Source organism: Carcharhinus amblyrhynchos, chromosome 22, assembly GCF_965287045.1.
Source record: "Carcharhinus amblyrhynchos chromosome 22, sCarAmb.v2.hapA, whole genome shotgun sequence".
Classification (NCBI taxonomy): Eukaryota; Metazoa; Chordata; class Chondrichthyes; order Carcharhiniformes; family Carcharhinidae; genus Carcharhinus; species Carcharhinus amblyrhynchos.
This window is the reverse complement of record NC_137345.1, coordinates 13,037,749-13,060,455: the sequence shown is the minus strand read 5'-3', so window position 1 is coordinate 13,060,455 and position 22,707 is coordinate 13,037,749. Positions and strand designations below refer to the sequence as shown.

The window sequence follows — 22,707 nt, the reverse complement described above, 5'->3', positions numbered from 1 at the left end:
AAGAGCTTCAGATTTTTAGGCGTCCAGATCACCAACAATCTGTCCTGATTCCCCCCGCTGACACTACAGTTAAGAAAGCCCACAATGCCTCTACTTCTCAGAAGACTAAGGAAATTCGGCATGTCAGCTACAACACTCACCAACTTTTACAAATGCACCATAGAAACCATTCTTTCTGATTGTATCACAGGTTGGTATAGCTCCTGCTCTGCCCAAGACCACAAGAAACTACAAAAGATCCTGAACGTAGCCCAATCCATCATACAAACCAGCCTCACATCCATTGACTCTGTCTACACTTCCTGCTGCCTCAGAAAAGCAGCCAGAATAATTAAGGACCCCATGCACCCCAGACATTCTCCCTTCCACCTTCTGTCGGGAAAAAGATACACAAGTCCGAGGCCACGTACTAACAGACTCAAGAACAGCTTCTTCCCTGATGCCACCAGATGTTTGAATGGACCTACACTTGCACTAAGTTGATCTTTACACCCTAGCTATGACTGTCACACTACATTCTGCATTTTCTTGTTTCCTTCTCTATGAATGGTATGCTCTGTCAACATAGCGCACAAGAAAAGATACTTTTCACTGTATACTAATGCATGTGACAATATTAAATCAAATCAAATTGTGGGTGGGATTCTCCAGCCTCACTGCCACCTGTTTCCCGCAGGTGGGAGGTGGTGTGTTCTTTGCTAGAAGTTGGATTCTCTGGTCCTGCCACGGTCAATTAGAATTCCCACTGATGTCACCCCAGGGCCAGGCTGCACTGCCGATTGGACTGGAGAAACCCACTGGCATGAATGACCAGAGACTTCTGGCCTCTATGATTTCATGAAGCAGTTAGATATAGCACTTGCGGCAAAGGGGATCAAAGGATATGGGGGGAGAAGGCGGGATCAGACTATTGAGTTGGACAATCAACTATGATCATAATGAATGGCAGGGCAGGCAAGGGCTGAATGGCCCCCCCTTGCTCCTATTCTCTCTGTTTCTACGTTTTGGGCTTTATGAGGTCACAAAAGGGACAGTGTAATTGTCTTTCTCCTTAGGGATTTTATCAAAAGATGAGTGTCCGCAGGCTCATTATTATTTAGGAGCTTAGCAGATAACGTACAATGGATTCACAAAAGCTGAAGTGCATTCTGATTTGCAACTTGAGAATTGCTGCGTTTCAGGTGACAAGTGCCTTTTTCCCTCATCAAATCGTAATTGTCCTGCTCGTTCATTGATATGTTCCCTCTTCCACAATTTGGACTACGATCAAATTACAAGTGATGAGTAACCTGTGGTTTCACCGTTAAAGTGTGTTAAATAAGAGCTTTTCTGTACGAGGAGAGATGATCTGGCCAAGGACAAGATGTACTTAAACCATTAATCAGTTCCCAAGTTTGGACAATAGGTGATGATTGCTTATGATTTGGATCATAAACCCACGCTATCCTCTATTGAAAAGGGGTTAGTCTGAACAGAAATTGTCATGCAAATGTGAACTGGGTATGATGCAGTTTTTGCATCATGCGTACTGTTGCCTTACTGTTTAAAGTTTATTTATTAGTCTCACAAGTCAGCTTATATTAACACTGGAATGAAGTTACTATGAAAATCCTCTAGTCGCCACACGTGGGCACCTGTTCGGGAGAATTTAGCATGGCCAATGCATCTAACCACCACCAGATTGTGGGAGGAAACTGGAGCATCTGTACCACTGTGCCAGGGACTCAGGTTCAATTCCGGACTAGGGTCACTGTCTATTTGGAGTTTGTACATTCTCCCCGTGTCGGTGTGGGTTTCCTCTGGGTGCTACAGTTTCCTCCCCACGGTCCAATTTTCTCTCTCAGGTTAGATGGATTGGCCATGTTAAATTGCCCCTTAGTGCCCCAAGATGTGCAGGTTAGGGGGAGATTAGCAGGGTAAATATGTGGGATTACAGGGATGGAGTCTCACTGGGATGCTCCCTTTGGAGAGTCGGTGCAGACTCAATGGGCCGAGTGGCCTATTTCTGCACAGTAGGGATTCTATGATTCTAAGTCTTGTGCCATGGCAGATAGTTTCCAGATCCACCCAAAGACTTGATGGCCAAGGAAGGTGCCTTCACAGTGCAGCCAAACAGATTAAGAATGAACCTGCAGATGCTTACAATACATGTCAATGGCAGGCAGGAAGAGTGAGAGGGATTCCTGGTCAGCCATGTGATGGAAAGAACATTAGAACTTCGATCATCAATATCCATGGCTCCAGACAACATGTATGTGAAAGCACATGTTCCCTCAACTCAAGAGTTCATGTGAACTGTAACATATCACCGCCATGCACAGTGATGACTAAGAGGAAGATGAAACCTTATGGAGAAGCGGAATGTGGACAATTAAGGATACAGCTCACAGGCCCTCCCCTGAGCAGTTGAGTAGATGGTGGTTGGTTGCCAAAGCTCATTCCAGTAAGATTCTGGCCTCAACTTGACTCAACTCCATTCAAAGAATCCTGGAATTGGAAAGTCAGTTGCACCCTTCCAGAGGACATGCCCTTTACTTGGACAGCTTAGGTCAATAGTTATCCTGATGATGATTAAGCTATAACTTATTGGCCTTGCAAATCCACAGTGTCTCTGGGCTGCTGTAAGTGCATCCAAATGGGAACCTATGTTGACCTCCACTCCTGACCCCACTGAGGTAATCTTGGGTCAGGGCAGGGAATCAAAGGATTTTTCCTAAAGTTGTCAATTGGCCCCTTGTGTGTGATCATAAAGGGACAGGAGTCACAGGAATTTAGACAGGGGAAGCAACCCTGCTAGCTAGCCCTCTTTGTGACATGGGGATTGTGGGGGGAAGGATCATGTTTGGGGGGCGGTGGGGTCATATTTGGGGTGGGTGGATGCTCTTCCTACCCTTGCTTCCAAAAAGGCAATTATCGGATTAGCGTTTCTGGGTAGAAGTCTGGTAGTTCTGCCAACTTCAGACTTCTTGAATCCAACTTTAGTTTGCACGTTCTCCCAGTGTCTGCGTGGGTTTCCTCCCACAGTCCAAAGATGTGCGGGTTAGGCTGATTAGCCATTCTAGATCGCCCCTTAGTGTCAGGGGGTTAGCAGAGTAAATACATAAGGTTATGGGGATAGGGCCTGGGTGGGATTCTTGTCAGTACAGACTCAATGGGTCAAATGGCCTCCTTCTGGACTGTAGAGGATCTATGATCTTCTATGAACTGATGCCCATTTTGAGTATGCCAGAGGTCCCCAGGAATTGTGGGGGCTGTTACCCTTCATTAACTTTAAAATACAATAGGTGGCTGAACTCCATGTACCCAGCTATACTTAATATACACTACACCCTGTAAGGCAATGGCTGAAGTAAGGGAGCATCACAGTCAGGCTCAAACCCACTTGTGCGTGGTGACCTTTGAGTCACGATCAGAAGGTTTCCTTCCTGTGTTTCCCTCCCAAGCCCAAGGGTGCTACGACAAGATGCAAAACCTCCATCAATGTCCTAGCTATGAACAACTAACTTAAAACAGATTGGGGACTCAGTTTCTGAGCTGCTATGACTCTTATCCTTCTCATCAGTCCGTTCAGCTCCTATCTGCATTGGGAGTTGGGGCGGGCAATGCTGAAGGAGATAGTGGAAGTCATTCTTAGCATGAGATTGGTGATCACTCCTGTATTCATTTTGTTACCTGCAATCTGGATAGCTGCCGAGGAATCTTCTTGGTTTCTTCTGACATTTCTTTCCGTCATCTTATCTCTCGAATTCTGAGGAGAAGTTTCCAACCACGTTTGCTGATCCTGTGCGGGGTGTTCTGAACCCCCGTGACCATCCAACCATCGGTTCTGCTTGTTCCAAAAGGATTTGGTGGGACTATCCGGTCCATCCCCGAGTTGGCCTCCTTGTTGAATGCAGTACGTATCCAGCTGATGTTTGAAGGCCAGGCCTCGATCAAGAGCCAAAGGTTCCATAGCCATCGTTTTCATCATCATTTGGTCTTCAACAGGCCAAACCTCGTCCCCATTATTTAGGGATGTATTGTCAATGACTTTCATGGCATTTTCAAGTCCACCTTTTAGCCAATTAAAATTACATGATGCGGCCGAATGATTGTCCCTTTTGTCGGATTCTTGGCTACAAGTCAAAATCTCAACGTTGTTGAGATTGTCCGATGCCCATGCTTCTGGCCGCCTTGCCTCACTTCGAGCCTTGGTATCTTTTTCCAACAACTGATAGTCTGCCTGCCTGTTCTGAAGTTTATCAGAACTCTTGCATTGCTGCTGGGGCTCTGACACAAGATTATCTTCGCCGTCAGCTGCTGGGTCTTTGATGCTGAGAATGTCCACGTGTTGAAGTATACAGTCGGTGTTATCCACGGACAACGTGTCAGCGGTTTGGCCAGAGTGCCGATTTTGGGGCGACGTAGCGGTGTCGCCCGTGGAATCTTCCCCAAGACCGAAAGCACACCCCGATTCTTGGGATTGCGTCGACTGAAACGCAGAGTCCGAGGAATCCGATGCCACCGGTTCTTCCACCTGGCTGCATGCTATGGAGCAGAAGACTTGGCCGTGCCGAGAAGAGAAGGCACAGCCTAAGAGAGGCTTCTTGCATTGCGTACATGAAAAGCAAGAGTTGGTTGCGTGCCAGTGCTGACCACTGAACGTTATCTGTCCACAGTCGATACCTGTTGATTTAATGATACAATATTGAATATATGGCCCTAACAAGAAATTTTAAAGAACTTTCATAACCTAAAGGTGAGGACATGTAAACCAGAAAAAGTGGGAAAATGGCACAACCATCAATAAATGGGCGACAATTTATATTTTATTTATTTGTGGGACATCGGGCGTCGCTAGCTGGCCAACATTCATTACCCATCCCTAATTGCCTGAGGGCAGTTGAGAGTCAACCACATTGTTATGGCTCTGGAATCACATGTAGGCCAGACCAGGTAAAGACGACAGATTTCCTTCCCTAAAGGACATTAGTGAACCAGGTAGATTTTTCCAATAATCGACAATGTTTTCATGGTCATCAGTAGATTCTTAATTCCAGATATTTTTTATTGAATTCAAATTCCACCAGCTGCCGAGGTGGGATTCGAACTCGGATCCCCAGAACAATAGCTGAGTTTCTGGGTTAATAGTCTAGTGACAATACCACTAGGCCATCGCCTCCCCAAATTATTATTACAAAATACCATAGCTTGTTTTTTTTTAAACATAGGCTTGTTTAAACACTGCCTAAGAATGACCTCATTGAGAACCTGGATTATTTTTACAGAGGTGAAAAGGGCGCAAGGTTGAAAAGACAAGTTTGCCAAAAGCCTTTGGCTTAAAATTGGCAGCTAATTCAGCTCCTTTGTACCTTGTACCCTGACTTGGTGTCTGCTTTCAAAACCCTGATGTGAAAAGCTTTAGAACTCTTTCATGTTAAGGCAGCAATATAAATGGACATAGTTGTTATTAGTCTCAGTAACAGATCCATAATTATGGCATTAGCATCTACTATTGAAATAGAAATAACCCCTTTAACATAAAACGGCAGCGATGCAGAGAAAGGTTGAAGTTTTAATTGGTGGGCGACTTTACCTCAACAGTGCATTAAAATTCCAGTCTTGCTCTCGAGTTAAGACAGTTGGGAATTTTTGAAATATTCTCTAATTATCTGTGATGTCCATGTTAGATTTTTCCTTCATTTTTATATACTCACTAATTATTTCTCTGCAGGTTTCACAGTACTCTGCGTAAAGTGTCTCGAAACAGGCACAGCAATATGGCTGCCCTTCTTTCATGATGTATTTCTGTCCTCCAAGAATTACTTCACATTCGGTGCAGCTGAAGTGGTCCATATGCCAATATCTGCCTTCTGCCTCCGTGCACTCCTCCGCAAAGATCAACTGAAATGCCAGAGGGAAAAAAAACATAGTCATTGTTATCAGCCCACAGTAATGATTCCCAGATATTGTCCTGTCGCCCATGCAGCATGGAGGGATCAACATGGCAGTGGAACACACACCTTGTTCCCTGTCTCTTTGCTCCTCCCTCAACATCACTCTCTCGGAAGTGTTGTTATGACCCCTCACTAATTTTACTTGCTAGAATTCAAGATTGGGAAGGCCACCTGTGCCAGGGGAGCAGGGACCTAATTAAAATAGAGGTGTTGATGACATCACTAAGCATGCGTGCCATTTTCGTCTGGTCTTCGGCCCACGTATTGGCTGGAATTTTCCAGCCCTTCCCACTGGCTAGGATCTTCCAGTCCTGCCAAAGACGATGGATGTTTGGGATGTTGCACCGCATATGGCTGCAGACAAGCCCACTGTGGTGGGGGCTGGAAAATCCTTACCGGTGTTCTGGTGAAAGCCCATCGGGTGCTGGGATCCCACCTGTAGAAGGCTCTACTAAGTGAACCTCTTTTTTTCTTGAAAGGTTCGCTGTGTGAGGATACTTTGGACCTCTTCTGCTTTGGGGCCTGATTCCTTACCAGCCCTCCCTTCATTCATACTTACTTTGCCAGGACTATTTCCATGTGTTTGCCAATATGGTCTCATCATCACCACCCTCCCCCCTCCACTCCCCCATTCTACACCCCCCCCCCCCCCCCCACCAACCCCCCCTCCACTTTCCCTGCCAATTTTGACTCCCTATTCACTGGTCAAATCCAGCGACCTCAGCCTGTGTATAAATGAGGAATTCCAGATGGCTGTCTGTACTCCTGGTTCCCAACCAGAGTTAAAATGGATCTTTAACTCCCTTCAGATTGTTAACTTCCAGAGCACAGGTCAATCCTCAGTGCTTTGGCTGTTTCACTAAACCCTGACCTCCTTTGATGGACAATTATTTTTAATTCAATTCTTCAAGGACACAATTTCCTTTGGACTCTTACAAAGCAAGCTAATAGCTCTCACCTCACAGTCGTTACTCTTAGTCGTTCATTTACTCACACTTATGTCCTCTTGCTCTAAAGCTGGCTGCAACAAGTTTACCTTCTAAACATTTCTTTACAACAAATCTTTAACTTCCTCTAAGGATAAGTCCCATGCAAGACTCGTCTGCTTCTATAGCTGGGAATTCTATTACTTTTCCTCCACTTTCAATAAATTGCTTCTCATCTAAGAGGTATCTTTTCCCTCCCCTGTATTCTCCAGCCTCTCTGTTACAACCTTGGCTTTTTCCATTAAATAAAATGGCCATTGCGCCTGTCAGTACTCCTCTCTCGTTCCTGCTGAGCTTCTAATACATTTCCTTCTCCTGGCATCTGCTGAAACCACATCTTACTCTAAATCACCCTTCCCTAGACCCAACAAAACTATGAAAGTTTTGGGTAAATCTTGGGGAAAAAGTCAATGATGGTCAGAAGAGAAGAAGAAAATTGGTCGTGGAAAAAAACAAATTTGTGCCTTGGGTGACCAAGTTCCACCAAGGTAGCTCACAAATCCATTTTCCTGATGGGAAGGATGCCACTCTTAACCCTCACTGGTGCAGCTGGCACGGTGGCACAATGGTTAGCACTGCTACCTCACAGAGCCAGGAACACGGGTTCGATTCCCGGCTTGGGTTACTGTCTGTGTGGAGTTTGCACATTCTCCCTGTTTTTGCATGGGTGCTCCGGTTTCCTCCCACAGTCCAAAAGATGTGCAGCTTAAGTGGATTAGCCATGCTAAATTGCTCGTTAGGGCGGGATTTTCCAGCCACGGTCACCCCAAAACTGGTCAATTGACCTTTGCATGGTCTGCCCCCGGCTGCTATGATATCTGTGGTGGGCAGGATGGGAAAACTCCCCCCACAGTGTCCCAAGATGTGTGGTTTAGGAGGATTAATGGGGTAAATATGTGTGATTTGAGGAATAGGCCTGAGAGGGATGCTCTGTCAGAGTCGATGCAGAGTCAATGGGCCGAATGCCCTCCTCCTGCACTGTAAGTATTCTATGATTCTAGGTAATGACTCAATTCCCAATAATTAATTCAGCAGTGTGTGTGTAAACAATGGCTTTCCAGTACATGAGACGATCACCAACTGCGCAGAGGCAGCTTTAGCTCAGTCCCACAAAAGGACAGGATCAGAACAGCAACTGAAATAGAGAGGGGAATAATGAAAGCCACTCACCTGGTCACATGACGCACAGCGTGGTTTAAAGAGGTCAGCGTGGTGCCGGCCACAGTGTATCTTCCCGTCCTGGTAAAAGTAAATGAGGTCCACCAGTAGTTCCTGGCAGGTGGTGCAGCCAAAGCAGTAAGGGTGCCAACATGTACGGTTCCCAGCTCTCTGAGCAAAGACTGCAACATCCCCTCCATTTATCTTGCCACCACACTGAAAAGGCACAAACAGGTCATCAGATAGAAATCACACACAAGGCCCCTTTTCACAATATTAAAATTCTCGTCCGTGTTTTCTCATCTGACCCATAGCTCACCTGTCTCTTAGGATGGAATTCCCACCCAACTGTCAATGAACCTTCACAATATCTGTTAACCGCCTCTATAATTGCAGTGGCAGGTGGAGTGGGAGAATTCCAGCCTAACATTGCACCTTCTCCAACCCCGTATCCTCCCAAGAGCTCTACACTCAGACAAATCTGGCCTCTTGTGCATCCTAATTTTAATTGCTCCAGCCTTGTTCTGCCTAGACCTCAAGCCCTGAAATTCCCTCCCTAACCCTCTATTCTCTACTGCTCTCCCCTCCTTTAAGATGCTCCCCAGAAACCTGCACCATTCCAAACTGGGTGGCATGGTGACACAGTGGTTAGCACTACTGCCTTACAATGCTAGGGACCTGAGATCAATTCCCAGCTTGGGTCATTGCCTGAATGGAATTTGCGCATTCTCCCCGTGACTGGTGCCCTGGTTTCCTCCCACAGTCCAAAGATGTGCGTGTTAGGTGGATTAGCCCTGCTAAATTACCTCTTAGCGTCGGGGGATAAGTTAGGGCAAATGCATGGGGCGATGGGGATTGGGCCTGGGTGGGATTGTGGTTGGTGCAGATCTGATGGACTGAATGGCCTTATTCTCCACTGTAGGATTCTACAACTTTTAGTTACCTGCCCCACAGTATCATAGAATCTCTACAGTACAGAAGGACGCCATTTGGCCTATCAAATCTGCACAACTCTCCAACAGAGCATTTTACCCAGGTCCTATCCCCACATATTTGCCCCTAACTGACAAATCTTGGGACACTAAGGGGCAGTTTGGCATGGCCAATCCACCTAACCTGCACACTTTTGGAGTGTGGAAGGAAACCAGAGCACCCAGAGGAAGTCCACAAAGTCATGGGGAGCATGTGTAAATTCCACACAGTCACCCAAGGCCAGAAGTGAACCCTCACCCTTGGTGCTGTGAGGCAGCAGTGACAACCAGTGTGTCACCATTCTGCCCCTTGTGTAACTTAGTGTCATACTTTGATCATGCTTCTCTGAAATGCCTTGGGATGTTTTGTTAAAATTAAAAGCGCTGTGTAAATGCATGTTGCAATAGATGGGAAGGTGATTCACTTTGTTCAATTTTGCGAACAGCTTCTTTTGGGCCTCAGGTGGACATTGTGCATCTAACAAACAAATGCACCTTTTCACTAGCAGTCAGTTTTTCCTTATTCCACATTTGCAGTCAATTTTAGAGAAGAACTGACTCTTCATTTCAAATTCTCTTCCCTTGAAATAAACTCCTGATGTTGAACCATGTATGGCTGTGCTGTGGCTGTATTTTGCTTGTAGCACTGGTCCAAATCCATGGCGGGGAGACCCCCTGTAAAGTGTGTGGCACCTACTCTTCAGTGCATCACTCTGATCAGTCTTACTGTAAAGTTAAAGTTTATTTATTAGTCACAAGTAAGACTTACATTAACACTGCAATGAAGTTACTGTGAAATTCCCCCAGTCGGCACAGTCCGGTGCCTTTTCAGCTCAGTGTACATAACCTGCATGTCTTTCAGAATGTGGGAGATCACCAGAGCACCTGGAGGAAACCCATGCAGACATCTGAAGAACGTGCAAACTCCTCACAGACAGTGACCCAATCTGGAATCGAACTGGATCCATGGCACTGAGGCAGCAATGCTAACCATGGCACCATTGTAGTGCTTTTCAGGATTAAGGAAAAGTGGTGGGAAGTGTGTAAAATTGACGCGTAGTGGCAGTGGTGTACACCATCTACAAGATGCATGTTAGCAACTTGTCAAGGCTCCTTTGAGTGCACTTTCCAAACCTGCGATCTCTACCACCTAGGAGGACAAGGACAGCAAACCCATGAGAACACTACCTACAAGTTGCGTTCCAAGTTACAGAACATTCTGCCTTGGAAAAATGCTGTTGTTCCTTCACTGTCAATGGGTCAAAATCCTGAAGCTCCTTCCCTAACAGCACCGTGCGTGCAACTACATCACAGGTTTGAAGTTTAAGCTTATTTATTAGTGTCACAAGTAGGCTTGCATTAACATTGCAATGAAGTTACTGTGAAAATCTCCTGGTCACCACACTCATGCACCTGTTCGGGTACTGAGGGAGAATCTAGCATGGCCAATCCACCTAAGAAGGGCAATAAATGCTGAACTTAGGAGCAACGATCACATCTTCTGTGCTTCCCATGAAAGAACAAAAATAAAAATCTGATGAATGCTTCTGGGTTCAAACCCACTTTCTCGATACCCTTCCTATTTTCAGCTGTTGTGATGGTTGTGAATGTAGCCCAGTCCATCACACAAACCAGCCTGCCATCCATTGACTCCTTAAGGACCCCACGCACCCTGGACATTCTCTCTTCCACCTTCTTCCGTCGGGAAAAAGATACAAAAGTCTGAGGTCACGTACCAACTGACTCAAGAACAGCTTCTTCCCTGCTGCCATCAGACTTTTGAATGGACCTATTTTACATTAAGTTGATCTTTCTCTGCACCCTGACTATAACTGTAACACTGCATTCTGCACTCTGTCCTTTCCTTCTCTAAGAATGGTATGCTGTGTGTATGGTGTGCAAGGAACAATACTTCTCACTGTATGCTAATAGTGTGACAATAATAAATCAAATCAAAGCTTACCTTTTCACAAAGAGCTCCAGTGGCAGTTAACGGAAAGACTTGAACAATTCCGCGTCCCAATGCTTCCCTCTTCCTCTGACCGCTGAACACGCGCAACTCCCTCTTCTCCTCTTCACTCAGCGATTGGCAGTACTTCTCCTTCAGAAAAAGAACGGAGTCAGCGTCATTGCTTTATCCTGTGAATCACAGACCTCAGCTGAAACTACTGCACGTCAAGAGGGCCTCAAAATGGACCGTAGTTAGTGCAGAACCTTTGAACTGCATAGTTTATAAAGAGAAAAGGATGGCCACATTATTGTAAAGTAAATCCTTTACAGGGATTCTGGTGCCACTGTGCCAATAAATCACCAGCTGCCCCAACTGAAGTCAGACTTATTTGGGTTAGGAGTATAAAACTTGCACATTAGATCATGCAAGAGAGGAGTTCGGGCGAAGGGTCATCTAAACTCAAAACGTTGACTCCACTTTTTCTCCACAGATGCTATCAGAACAGCTGAGATTTTCCACCATTTTTCTGTTTTTGTTTACCCATCGTATTTTATATTTATATAAGAGGAAGTCCGAACTTGGTTCATTCATTTGGATTGCCGGAGTACCCTTTGGTGAGGTAAAGTACCTCTCTGGACATGATCTAGAATGTTGTTGCAGGAATCAAGTTCATGGTCTGGATTAGGGGGCAGCTCACGCAGCTCCAAAGCCGCAGGTAGCTCTTTAAGGTCTCATGTACAACTCACCAACTTGATCGATCGAACCCAGTTTTTCTCCTGATCATTTTTTTAAAGAGGGTTTTTGTCTAAATATGTTACAAATTTAAAAAGAAAATCTGATATCTAAAAATCTCCTTGGTAATGAACATGTGAAATGTCTTCACAAAAATAAGAAATTTCATTCAAAACTTGCTTGGATCAAAAGTTATAATGAGTTACAGTTGGAATATTTTTGCTGAACAAAATGACATTGTGCGTCATCATGTTAATAACATATGTTTGTCCATAAATAGCTGATCATGTGAGTTGTTCACAGATGTCGATGGTAATTAAATGGTTTATTTCAGTTTTAAAAAACTTTTATTAGTATTGTGCCCGTGAGAAAATATCATTCAATTAACAACTTTTTTGTAAAAGTCTTTAAAATTCTGCTGATTGTCAAATGTCCTCTTTTACTGATATTAATACATGTAAGTTTATGAGCACCAATTATAAAGGTGCTACACAGTAATCTATAAACATATCTCTGCCTTGATTCTCATTATTACTGATATTTGACTAATGCATTAGGTTTCTAGCGTATTTTCAAAGACTGGCCCTTCTTATCAAAGCTAACTGTCACTGGTCTAGACTGATGCTTTGACAGTGATGCATCATAGGAGCTGGTATCTTTTGGCCAAGCTATTTAATCAAGCTTTTTCTGCTTGTTCCAATGGGTAGTATGATCATTATAGATTCCATGGTGCTATTTGAACAAGAACAGATAGCTCAACCAATGTCATAGCCAAAATGTATTCTTAAGATATAGGAACAGAATTAGGCCATTTGGCCCATTAAGTCTGCTTCACCATTCAATCATGGCTGATATGATTCTCATGCCCATACTCTGCCCTCTCCCCATAATCCTTCATCTGCTTATTGATCAAGAACCTATCCATCTCTGCCTTAAAGATACTCAATGGCCTGGCCTCCATAGCCCTGTGTGGCATGAATTCCACAGATTCACCACCCACTGGCTGAAGAAATTCTTCCTCAGCTCAGTTTTAAAGCAGCATCCCTTCTCTCTGAGGTTGTGCCCTTGAGTTCCAGTCTCTCCCAATAGTGGAGCCATCCTCTCCACATCCAGTCTATTTAGCCTCTCAGTATTCTGTAAGTTTCAATTAGTTCCCCCCCTCAGGCTTCTAAACTCCACCGGTTATAGGCCCAGACTCTTCAACTGCTGCTCAACCAACATAATCAAGCAATAGGTAATTCAACTCATCAACTCTGTGGGAACCTGCTCTGTGGAGAACAATAGATCCTCTCCTTGTCCAGAAGCAACCCCCTTATTGGTGGAAAACCCAAGTCTTGGCTTCAATGAGCGTCACCTCATCTCAACTCACTCTGACGGTTGTCCTGGATTACTCTGAAAGGACCTGCCTTTCTAACATTGCCAATGTCTCACACCCAACACTAGGAAACCTGTATAGTCCTCAGTGCAAATATAACACAGAGCTATAGATGGAGATATTAGGCCTGGTGATCACAATCGTGATCTAAAGGTGGACCTTAAGGAAGAAAATGAGGTAGAGAGGAAGAGAGGAAGGGAGGGAAATCCAGAGTTTAGGGCCCAGATAACTACAGATCTGGCTGGAGAGATTTAAAACTGGGGATGCTTACGAGGTCAGAATTAGAGGATTGCAGATATCTCAAGAGATTAGAAATAGGGAGGCGGAGGGCCACAGAGGGATTGGAAGACAAGAATTAGCACTTCAAAATTAAAACTTTGGTTGACTGGGGGCAAAAATAGGTCAGCAAACACAGAAGTGAAGATATTGGCAGCAAGGTTTTACATGACCTCAAGCTTATGGAGGGCCAAATACCGAGCTAAGTGTGTTGGAATAGTCAACTCCAGAAGTAAAGGCAATGATGAGGATTTCAGCAGCAGCTGGGTGGAGACAAAGACAAGGTCAGGCCAGGTTAGAGAGGTGGAAATAAACAGTCTTACTGATTTTGCCAGTATGAAGTTGGAAACTCAGCATGTGGTTAAATGTGATACCAAAGTTACAAGCAAATGGGTTTAATCTCAGACTATTGTCAGGGAGAGGGATGGAGTTGGTGGAGTGCAAGGAGGAGAGGGAATAAAATAAATACACTTGGTCTTGATGTTCTTGTCCTGATTCCGTTAATAAAGCTATTCTAATTCATGAGATTCCCAGAGTTAGTATATTAAAGGTAAGTTTTATCATTAGTGTCACAAATAGTCTTACATTAACACTGCAATGAAGTTACTGTGAAAATCGCCTAGTCGCCACACTCCGGCACCTGTTCAGGTATGCTGAGGGAGAATTTAGCATGGTCGATGTAACTAACCAGCACATCTTTCAGACTGTGGGAAGAAACTGGAGCACACCCACGCAGACACAAGGAGGATGTATTGATTCTGCACAGACACTGACCCAAGTGGGGATCAAACTCGGGTCCCTGGCGCTGCGAGGCAGCAGTGCTAACTACAATGCCACCGTGCTATCCATGCACATACAAGCTTACCTGTGGCTTCTCTCAAGTAACGCTGAATACGTAGACTTCCTGCACTCACTACGAACTTGGTTGAACTCACCCTAGACACATTTCACTGAGGGTCTTTCATGTGATCAAGAAGACTTTTATTGTCTCAATGCATGCTGGATTCAAAAATAGGCCACTGCTCGAAAATGGAAGTGTGTTGAGCCTAACCCCTGCTAACAATTAAGAAAATATTATTATAATTTTGGGTGGTGAGTTCTTCTTTCCAGTAAATGGCTTCTGGACATTTTCTCGCTGTAAAGTCGGCATGGATCATAACAGAACGCCCTTAGTTAAGTGTATTGATGATTGTCCTTTGTGCATTTAAACAGAATTTTACAGCTACTACATTATACAGACCAGTTTAAGTATGTGAGAAATTGCTATAATAAGCATCTGTTATGTTTTAGTGCTGAGCCATATAAGTTTTCATTCAGTTTCCTTATGGTAATATTACCGGGGGGTTTGTTCATGAAATTAAATACTCTTTATTACCCCGCTGCAGTTAACAATTAAACTGTTGTAATAGTTTTGAATGTTGCAATTGATGTTTTAAGTTTGCCATTGTTTCTCACGGGGAAAAGGAATTTAACCTTTGGTGAAATAGAATTAATGTGCAGAAGGAAGCCATTTGGTTCACTGCGTCTGCACCAAACACAATCCCACCCAGGCCCTATCCCTGTAACCCCATGCATTTACCCAAGCTAGTACCCCTGACACTGTGGCAATTTAGCATGGCCTATCTGTCTAACCCACACATCTTTCGACTGTGGGAGGAAACCGGCGCACGCAGAGGAAACCAACGCAGGCAGGGAAAGAGCATATAGACTTCACACAGTCATCCAAGCCAGGAATCGAATCTGGATCATTGGCACTGTGAGGCAGCAGTGCTAACTACTGTGTCACCATGCCATCCCACTGGTTTAAAAAATTTGAAAATGTTGCAAGCCAGATAACAGAGAATACCCCATCCCAGGGCAGTTTTAATTCTGATCTCTTAAAATGTTTTATTAAATATTTTGATGAGCGAGCGTGGGCAACAGTGCTAAAATTTCTCTTATTAAGTAGACAGATAGATGGAGAAATTGGTCATCTCAGAAATGGCGGGTTTCAAGGGTACGTAGTTTTGAACCATGGGGAGAAAGGGTCTTACAGAGTGATGTAGAAGAGTGAAAGGTTGAACTGGAGGACTACTTCAAATTAAACAGTGACAGTAAGACAAAGGGCTACAGAGTTAAATTTCAGTCTGATGTCGGGAATGTATTCATAGGAAGATTAATCAGGGCATGGAATGGTTGGCTGGCTAGAACGATGGGGGGGCAATAGATGTGGAATCATTTAAGAAAGCTAGATGGTTTGAAGGTAAGAAATAACTTGTGTTTACATAACGCCTTTCACATCCTCAGGATGTCCCCGTCTGCTTTACTGCTGAAGTCATCACTGTTGTAATGCGGGAAATACGGCGACCCATTTCCACTCAGAAATATCCCATAAACAGCAATGAGATCATAGAATCCCTACAGTGCAGCAGGAGGCCGTTCGGCCTATTAAGTCTGCACCAACAACAATCCCACTCAAGCCCTATTCACCCCGTTAATCCAGCTAACCTACGCATCCCAGGACATTAAGGGGCAATTTACCTTGGCCACGGCACCTCACCCACACATCTTTGGACTGCGGGAGAAGACCGGAAGACTTGGGGGAAGCCCATGCAGACACGAGGAGAATGTGCAAACTCCACAAAGATAGTGACCCAAGCCGGGAATCCGACCCGGGTCTCTGGAGCTGTGAGGTAGTCGCCTCGCGGCGCAGTTCTCCCCCGTCAGGAGTAGCGGCCCTCGTGCGAGAGCCGTTGCTCAGGAATCCGCACCTCCAGCCGTATAACTTCAGGTGGCTGACGGAGAGGGAGGCTGTGGAGGCCGGGGTGACCAGGATCGGGGACATGCTGGACGGCGGAGGAGCGGGCTGGATGAACCCTGGCGTGCTGGCTGAGCGCGCGGGGGTGTCCGTCCGGCGCGCGGCCAAAGCCATCCAAGACCTTAGGACGGTCGTGCTGGGCCCCGAAAGCACACGCCAGCTCGAGGCGGCTCGGGCGTGCGGTGGGATCCCGTCCGAGCGTTCCCCTGTTCGGACGGAATTCCACATTGGCCCGAAGCCGAGACCCCCCTCCCCGGGTCAGGTGCCCCACAGCGCGAGCCGCCTCGCGGGAATGTCCTCCGTGCCCTTTTCCAGCGCGCGGAGGCATTTCCTGTATGGGCTGCTGCTGCACACCTTCCACTACCGCGTCCTCACCCGTCGCCCGGACACACCTTGGCGGGCCTTGTTGCCGCCGGGCGGCGGAGGTCCCCGATGGAGGTCCCTCTACGGAGGGATCTCCCCCAATTACCTCGGGGACCTGGGGTGGAGGGTGCTGCACGCGGCGGTGCCGTGCAACAGTAGGATTCACTGGCTCACGGGCTCCCGAGACTGCTCTTTCTGTGGCCTTGTGGAGTCCGTGGACCACGTCTACGTTTTGTGTTATAGATTGCACTCCCTTTTTGATTTTCTGAAGAACCTTTTATTGATGTTCTGTTTGCATTTCAGTCCCACGCTCCTGATCTACGGACACCCGGTGCGGAGAGGGGAGGGTCGGGACGCCGACCTCCTCGTGAACCTGCTCCTGGGCCTGGCGAAACGCGCCATCGGCAGGTCCAGGCAGCGGGCGATCGACGGGGCCGTCCGTCCCGACTGCCTGCCCCTCTACTGCGGCTACGTTCGCGGCCAGGTGTCCCTGGAGAGGGAGCGCGCGGTGTCCGCGGGCACTGTCGAGGCCTTCCGTGCCCGTTGGGCACCACAGGGGCTGAGGTGCCTTATAGACCCCGATAATCACATTTTGATTTGACGTGCTTTAAGTTTCCTTTGTACCTTTTGTTTCTGTTCGGGCCGTTCCCCCTCCTTTTGGGGAGCTGCCCCCTTTTTCTTTGTCCGAACGTAATTTAAGTTTGTTTACTTGTTTGACCCGAAAAAGGTGAGGTAGCAGTGCTAACCACTGTGCCATTGTGCTTCCCAGATAGTCCAGACAGCATGTTTTTATGCTGGTAGGTAGGGAAATATACATCAAGATGCTGGGAAGAAATTCTTTGTCGATTGTGTTGGAAGCTTTTGTGTTCACCTGAGGGGGCTTTTGGTTTGATACATCATCCAAAAGGTAGCAACTCCCAACAGTACAGCACTCACTTGATACTGCACTGCAGTGTCAGCCTAGATCACATACTGGTGGGAAGCTTGGAATCCATGACCTCTGGTTCAGAGGCAAGAGAGTTGTCATTGAGTTGAAAGTGGCATGTTAGCACTACATTCTTCAACGCCTGGCAGTGATGGGCAAAGATCCTTGACACAGTGTGACAGACATTGACTGTGCAATAGTGTAAAATGGGTGACAACAAAACAGCAGTTGTTTTTCTTTATTCATTCTTGGGACATGGACGTTGCTGGCTGGCCAGCATTTATTACCTATCCGTGATTGCCCGAGGGCAGTTGGAAGTCAACCACATTACTGTGTCTCTGGAGTCACATGTAGGCCAGACCAGGTAAGGACAGCAGATTTCCTTCTCTGAAGGACATGAGTGAACCAGATGGGTTTTTCTAAACAATCAACAATGGTTTCAAGAATATGAGTAGATCATTAATTCCAGATTTTTAAAAAAAATTGAATTCAAATTTCAACATCTGCTGTGGCAGGATTAATAGTCTAAATAGCGATAATATCACGAGGTCATCACCTCCCTTTAACATCAATGGTAATAATGACAGGCAGTGGACTTGTTATCGTGTGTTGTACACAACTGCACAAAATCAAGATCTATCCCAGCGATATCCTCATCTCAGAAATATTCTCAGGTTACTTACGGATGAGGAATGGGAGAAAAAAAAGCAGCTGTATTAATAAACACTTGGATCTAAATTGGAACCTTGAAGGGAGAACTAATAGATCCGTGTCTCTTCTTTGCAATCCTGTTTCCTTTCTTCTTCAAATAATAATCACTCGGACATTCTTTTTGCATTTGTGTTCAATCCTTTGAGGATGAATTCTTCATAGCGCATGACAAAATCATGCTTGCGTCAAATTACATAGAGACTTACGTCATTATCATGGGGTGGGAGCTGGTACAGGAGCTGTTTAATACGGAACTTCTCTCCAATGCTGTTGACGTACGGGATGTTTTCCTCAGGTAGACAGCGGAAATATTGGTGCACCTGTGGATTGATAGATAGATAAAACACATTAAACAACTAACAGGAGGGCCTGGGAAGGGGTGTTCGCTGATGAGAGGTGGTGAGAAGAACGGGAAAAAAAATCAACAACAGGCAAACAATATTCTGGATTTTCCTCTGGTGCCTAGGTCCTGAATCAGATTCTTGTTGGAAGTTTGATGAGGACTTGTCTGTTGAGGTAGTATGGGCGGAGATTAGAAATAGGAGTGTAGAGGTCACCCTGTTGGGAGTCTTTTATAGACCTCCTAAAAGTTCTAGAGAGGTTGAGGAAAGGATTGCGGAGACGATCCTGGTTAGGAGTGAAAGTAATAGGGTAATTGTTATGGGGGACTTTAACTTTACGAATATTGATTGGAATTGCTATAGCTCTAGCTCGTTAGAGGGGTCAGTTTTTGTACAAAGCGTGCAGGAAGGTTTTTTGACTCAGTATGTTGATAGGCCAACTACAGGTGAGGCTATATTGGATTTGGTGTTGGGAAATGAGCCAGACCAGGTGCTAGACTTGGAAGTTGGCATGCATTTTGGTGATAGTGATCACAATTCGGTTAAGTTCACCTTAGTGATGGAAAGGGATAGGCATGAACCTCGGGTCAGTAGTTTTAGCTGGGGGAAGGGTAATTATGAGGCTATTAGGAGAGAATTAGGAAGCATAGGTTGGACTAGGAGATTACAGGGACTGGGAACGTCCGAAATGTGGAGTTTTTTCAAGGAGCAGCTACTGCGAGTCCATGATAGGTATGTCCCTGTCAGGCAAGGAGGATTTGGTAGGGCTAGGGAACCGTGGTGCACTAAAAAAGTTGATTCGTTGGTTAAAAAGAAAAAGGAGGCTTATGTTCGCATGAGGCTTGAGGGCTCAGGTAGTGCATTAGAAAGCTTTAGATTGGCTAGGAGGGAGTTGAAGAGTGAGTTAAGAAGGGCTAAAAGAGGACATGAGAAGACTTTGGCTGATAGGATTAAGGAGAATCCTAAGGCGTTCTATAGGTATGTCAAGAACAGAAGGTTGGTTAGGGCAAGATTAGGGCCAGTTATGGACAGTAGAGGGAAGTTGTGTGTGGAACCGGAAGAGATTGGAGAGGCATTGAACAAATATTTCTCTTCGGTGTTCACGCAGGGGGACATGAATATAGCTGAGGAGGACACTGGGTTGCAGGGGTGTAAAATAGACAGTATTGCAGTTGATAAGGGGGATGTGCTGAATATTCTAGAGGGTTTGAAAATAGATAAGTCCCCTGGTCCGGACGGGATTTACCCTAGGATTCTCTGGGAGGCAAGAGAGGTGATTGCGGAGCCTCTGGCTCTGATCTTCAGGTCGTTGTTGGTCTCTGGTATAGTACCGGAAGATTGGAGGATAGCGAATGTTGTCCCATTGTTTAAGAAGGGGAACAGAGACTTCCCCGGGAATTATAGACCGGTGAGTCTTACTTCTGTTGTGGGCAAGGTTTTAGAAAAAATTATTAGGGATAGGATTTATAGTTATTTGGAGAGTAATGAATTGATTGGAGGTAGTCAGCATGGTTTTGTAGCGGGGAGGTCGTGCCTTACTAACCTTATTGAGTTTTTTGAGAAAGTGACCAAAGAGGTGGATGGGGGTAAGGCAGTTGACGTGGTATATATGGATTTTAGTAAGGCGTTTGATAAGGTTCACCATGGTAGGCTTCTGCAGAAAATGCAGATGTATGGGATTGAGGGTAGTCTAGGAAATTGGATCAGGAATTGGCGAGCAGATAGGAGACAGAGGGTGGTGGTTGATGGTAAATATTCGTCATGGAGTTCGGTTACGAGTGGTGTGCCTCAGGGATCTGTTTTGGGGCCACTGCTGTTTGTAATTTTTATTAATGATCTGGATGACGGTATAGTTGGGTGGATTAGTAAATTTGCTGATGACACCAAAGTCGGAGGTGTGGTAGATTGTGAGGAAGGGTGTCACAGTTTGCAGGGAGACTTAGACAGGTTGCAGAGCTGGGCCGAGAGGTGGCGGATGGAGTTTAATGCGGAGAAGTGTGAGGTAATTCACTTTGGTAGGAATAACAGATGTGTTGAGTATAGGGCTAACGGGAGGACTTTGAATAGTGTGGATGAACAGAGGGATCTAGGTGTATGTGTACATAGATCCCTGAAAGTTGGGAATCAAGTAGATAAGGTTGTTAAGAAGGCATACGGTGTCTTGGCGTTTATTGGTAGGGGGATTGAATTTAGGAGTCGCAGCGTCATGTTGCAACTGTACACAACTCTGGTGCGGCCGCACTTGGAGTACTGTGTGCAGTTCTGGTCCCCACATTACAGGAAGGATGTGGAGGCTTTGGAGAGGATGCAGAGGAGGTTTACCAGGATGTTGCCTGGTATGGAGGGGAAGTCCTATGAGGAGAGACTGAGGAATTTGGGGTTGTTTTCGCTAGAAAGAAGGCGGCTAAGAGGGGATCTTATTGAAACATATAAGATGATTAGAGGTTTAGATAGGGTGGATAGTGATAGCCTTTTTCCTCGGATGGAGAAAGCTAGCACGAGGGGGCATGGCTTTAAATTAAGGGGGGGTAGTTATAGGACGGATGTCAGGGGTAGGTTCTTTACCCAGAGGGTGGTGAGGGATTGGAATGCCCTGCCTGCTGCAGTTGTAAATGCGCCTAGTTTGGGGGCGTTTAAGAGACCCGTGGATAGGTTTATGGACGAAAAGGGATTGGTTTAGATTAGTGGGTCATTGTTTTTTAACTGGTCGGCGCAACATCGTGGGCCGAAGGGCCTGTTCTGCGCTGTAATGTTCTATGCCCTTCAGGGCAATACTGAAAATTAAATCAGAATTCGGTGGGGGTTAGTGGCGGGTGATAACATTAGACACTGTGGTGAGAATCCACGGTGGCACAGTGGTTAGCACTGCTGCCTCACAGCGCCAGCAACTTGGGTTCAATTCCCACCTTGGGTGACTGTGTGGAGTTTGCACGTTCTCCCTGTGTTTGCACAGGTTTCCTCTGGGTTCCTCCCACAGTCGAAAGATGTGTTGATTAGGTTGATTCTAAATACTCCCTTAGTGTCAGGGGGATTAGCAGGGTAAATATGTGGGGTTACGGGAATTGGGATTGTAGTCGGTACAGGCTTGATGGGCTGAATGGCCTCCTTCTGCACAGAGGAGAGCGATTCTGTTCTATTCTGACGTTTTGGATTCCACAGATTATTATTCAAATTTACTTCCAGTAGTTAAGGAGCATATCAAAATGCCTGTACAGCTAAGCTAGTTGGCTGCAGTTCAGAGCAGTGCAGTGATTTGATTCTAATTATTTCTTTCTACAGAGGCCTACTCATTCTTGAGAAATCATGTCCCTGACGAGATTAACATTTAGTGTCCGTTCACAGCCTCCATCAGGAGGTGATGTTGTGGGGCTGCTTCCTGAACCGCTGCAGTCTATGTGCTGAAGCTGCACCCACAAAGCTGTTAGCTGGAGAGTTCCAGCATTTGAACCTTATAATAATTTCCTGATTTCAAAGATTCAAAAGGGAAAGTGGCTCTCATACCAGATGTTTCAGATCATCTTTATTTGGGAAGAACAACGGGAGCTGGGTCTGGACTTGATGTAATATGATGAACCAGGGGCAGGGTTGGGCAGCGTGGCGGGTCTGGGACAGGGTTGGGCAGCGTGGCGGGTCTGGGACAGGGTTGGGCAGTGTGTTGCTTAATTTGAATGATCTGCTTAAGTCAAAGCAAAAAGCAGCAATTTGAGCTATTTTGTTCAATTTACTTCAACTAAAGCTATTAGATATTTGAATTTTCTTGAGCAAGAGTTGACTTTGCATTAACAGGAATAGATTGAATTTATTTCCCTGGGTAACCGGCATATGAATTCCACCAACCTGCTCCGGTTTAAGGCCTGGGGGAACCCATGCGTACTCCTCCAGAGCACAGCCAGAATCATTGTCTGATGGGGCATTTTGCTGGAAGTCGAATGTCATCTTGCTGCCAACCTTCTTATTCTCTGAAGTCCTGGTGTCGAGCACAGACATCTTCAGCGTCTTTGTTCTACAGGTTATCGACCTGAAAGGAGATGAAAGAATATGTATACATTATACACTACTCGTCTAGCTGAAGTTCAGATCACATGAGACAAACAAATAGATGTATTACAGTAATCTCTTCTGTACGTCTGCATTCCACACAACACATAGCTGCGGGCACGTTAGTTTCTTATGGGTGGGATAGAA

The 22,707-nt window shown here is 45.7% G+C and overlaps 1 protein-coding gene across 2 annotated transcripts in view; it reads right to left on the bottom strand.

Moving 5' to 3' along the window:
• LOC145356912 (prickle-like protein 1) overlaps positions 1-22,707 on the bottom strand; it is a 133,577-nt gene that overhangs the window by 7,083 nt on the left and 103,787 nt on the right. For both annotated transcript variants that reach the window (XM_080209910.1, XM_080209911.1), the window contains exons 2-7: positions 22,360-22,540; positions 18,388-18,501; positions 11,015-11,152; positions 8,093-8,296; positions 5,697-5,883; positions 3,673-4,665 (exon numbers count right to left, since the gene is read on the bottom strand). In XM_080209910.1, coding sequence (XP_080066036.1) covers positions 3,673-4,665; positions 5,697-5,883; positions 8,093-8,296; positions 11,015-11,152; positions 18,388-18,501; positions 22,360-22,509 — 1,786 coding nt within the window. In that variant the 5' untranslated portion in view covers positions 22,510-22,540. The remainder of the gene's footprint in view (positions 1-3,672; positions 4,666-5,696; positions 5,884-8,092; positions 8,297-11,014; positions 11,153-18,387; positions 18,502-22,359; positions 22,541-22,707) is intronic.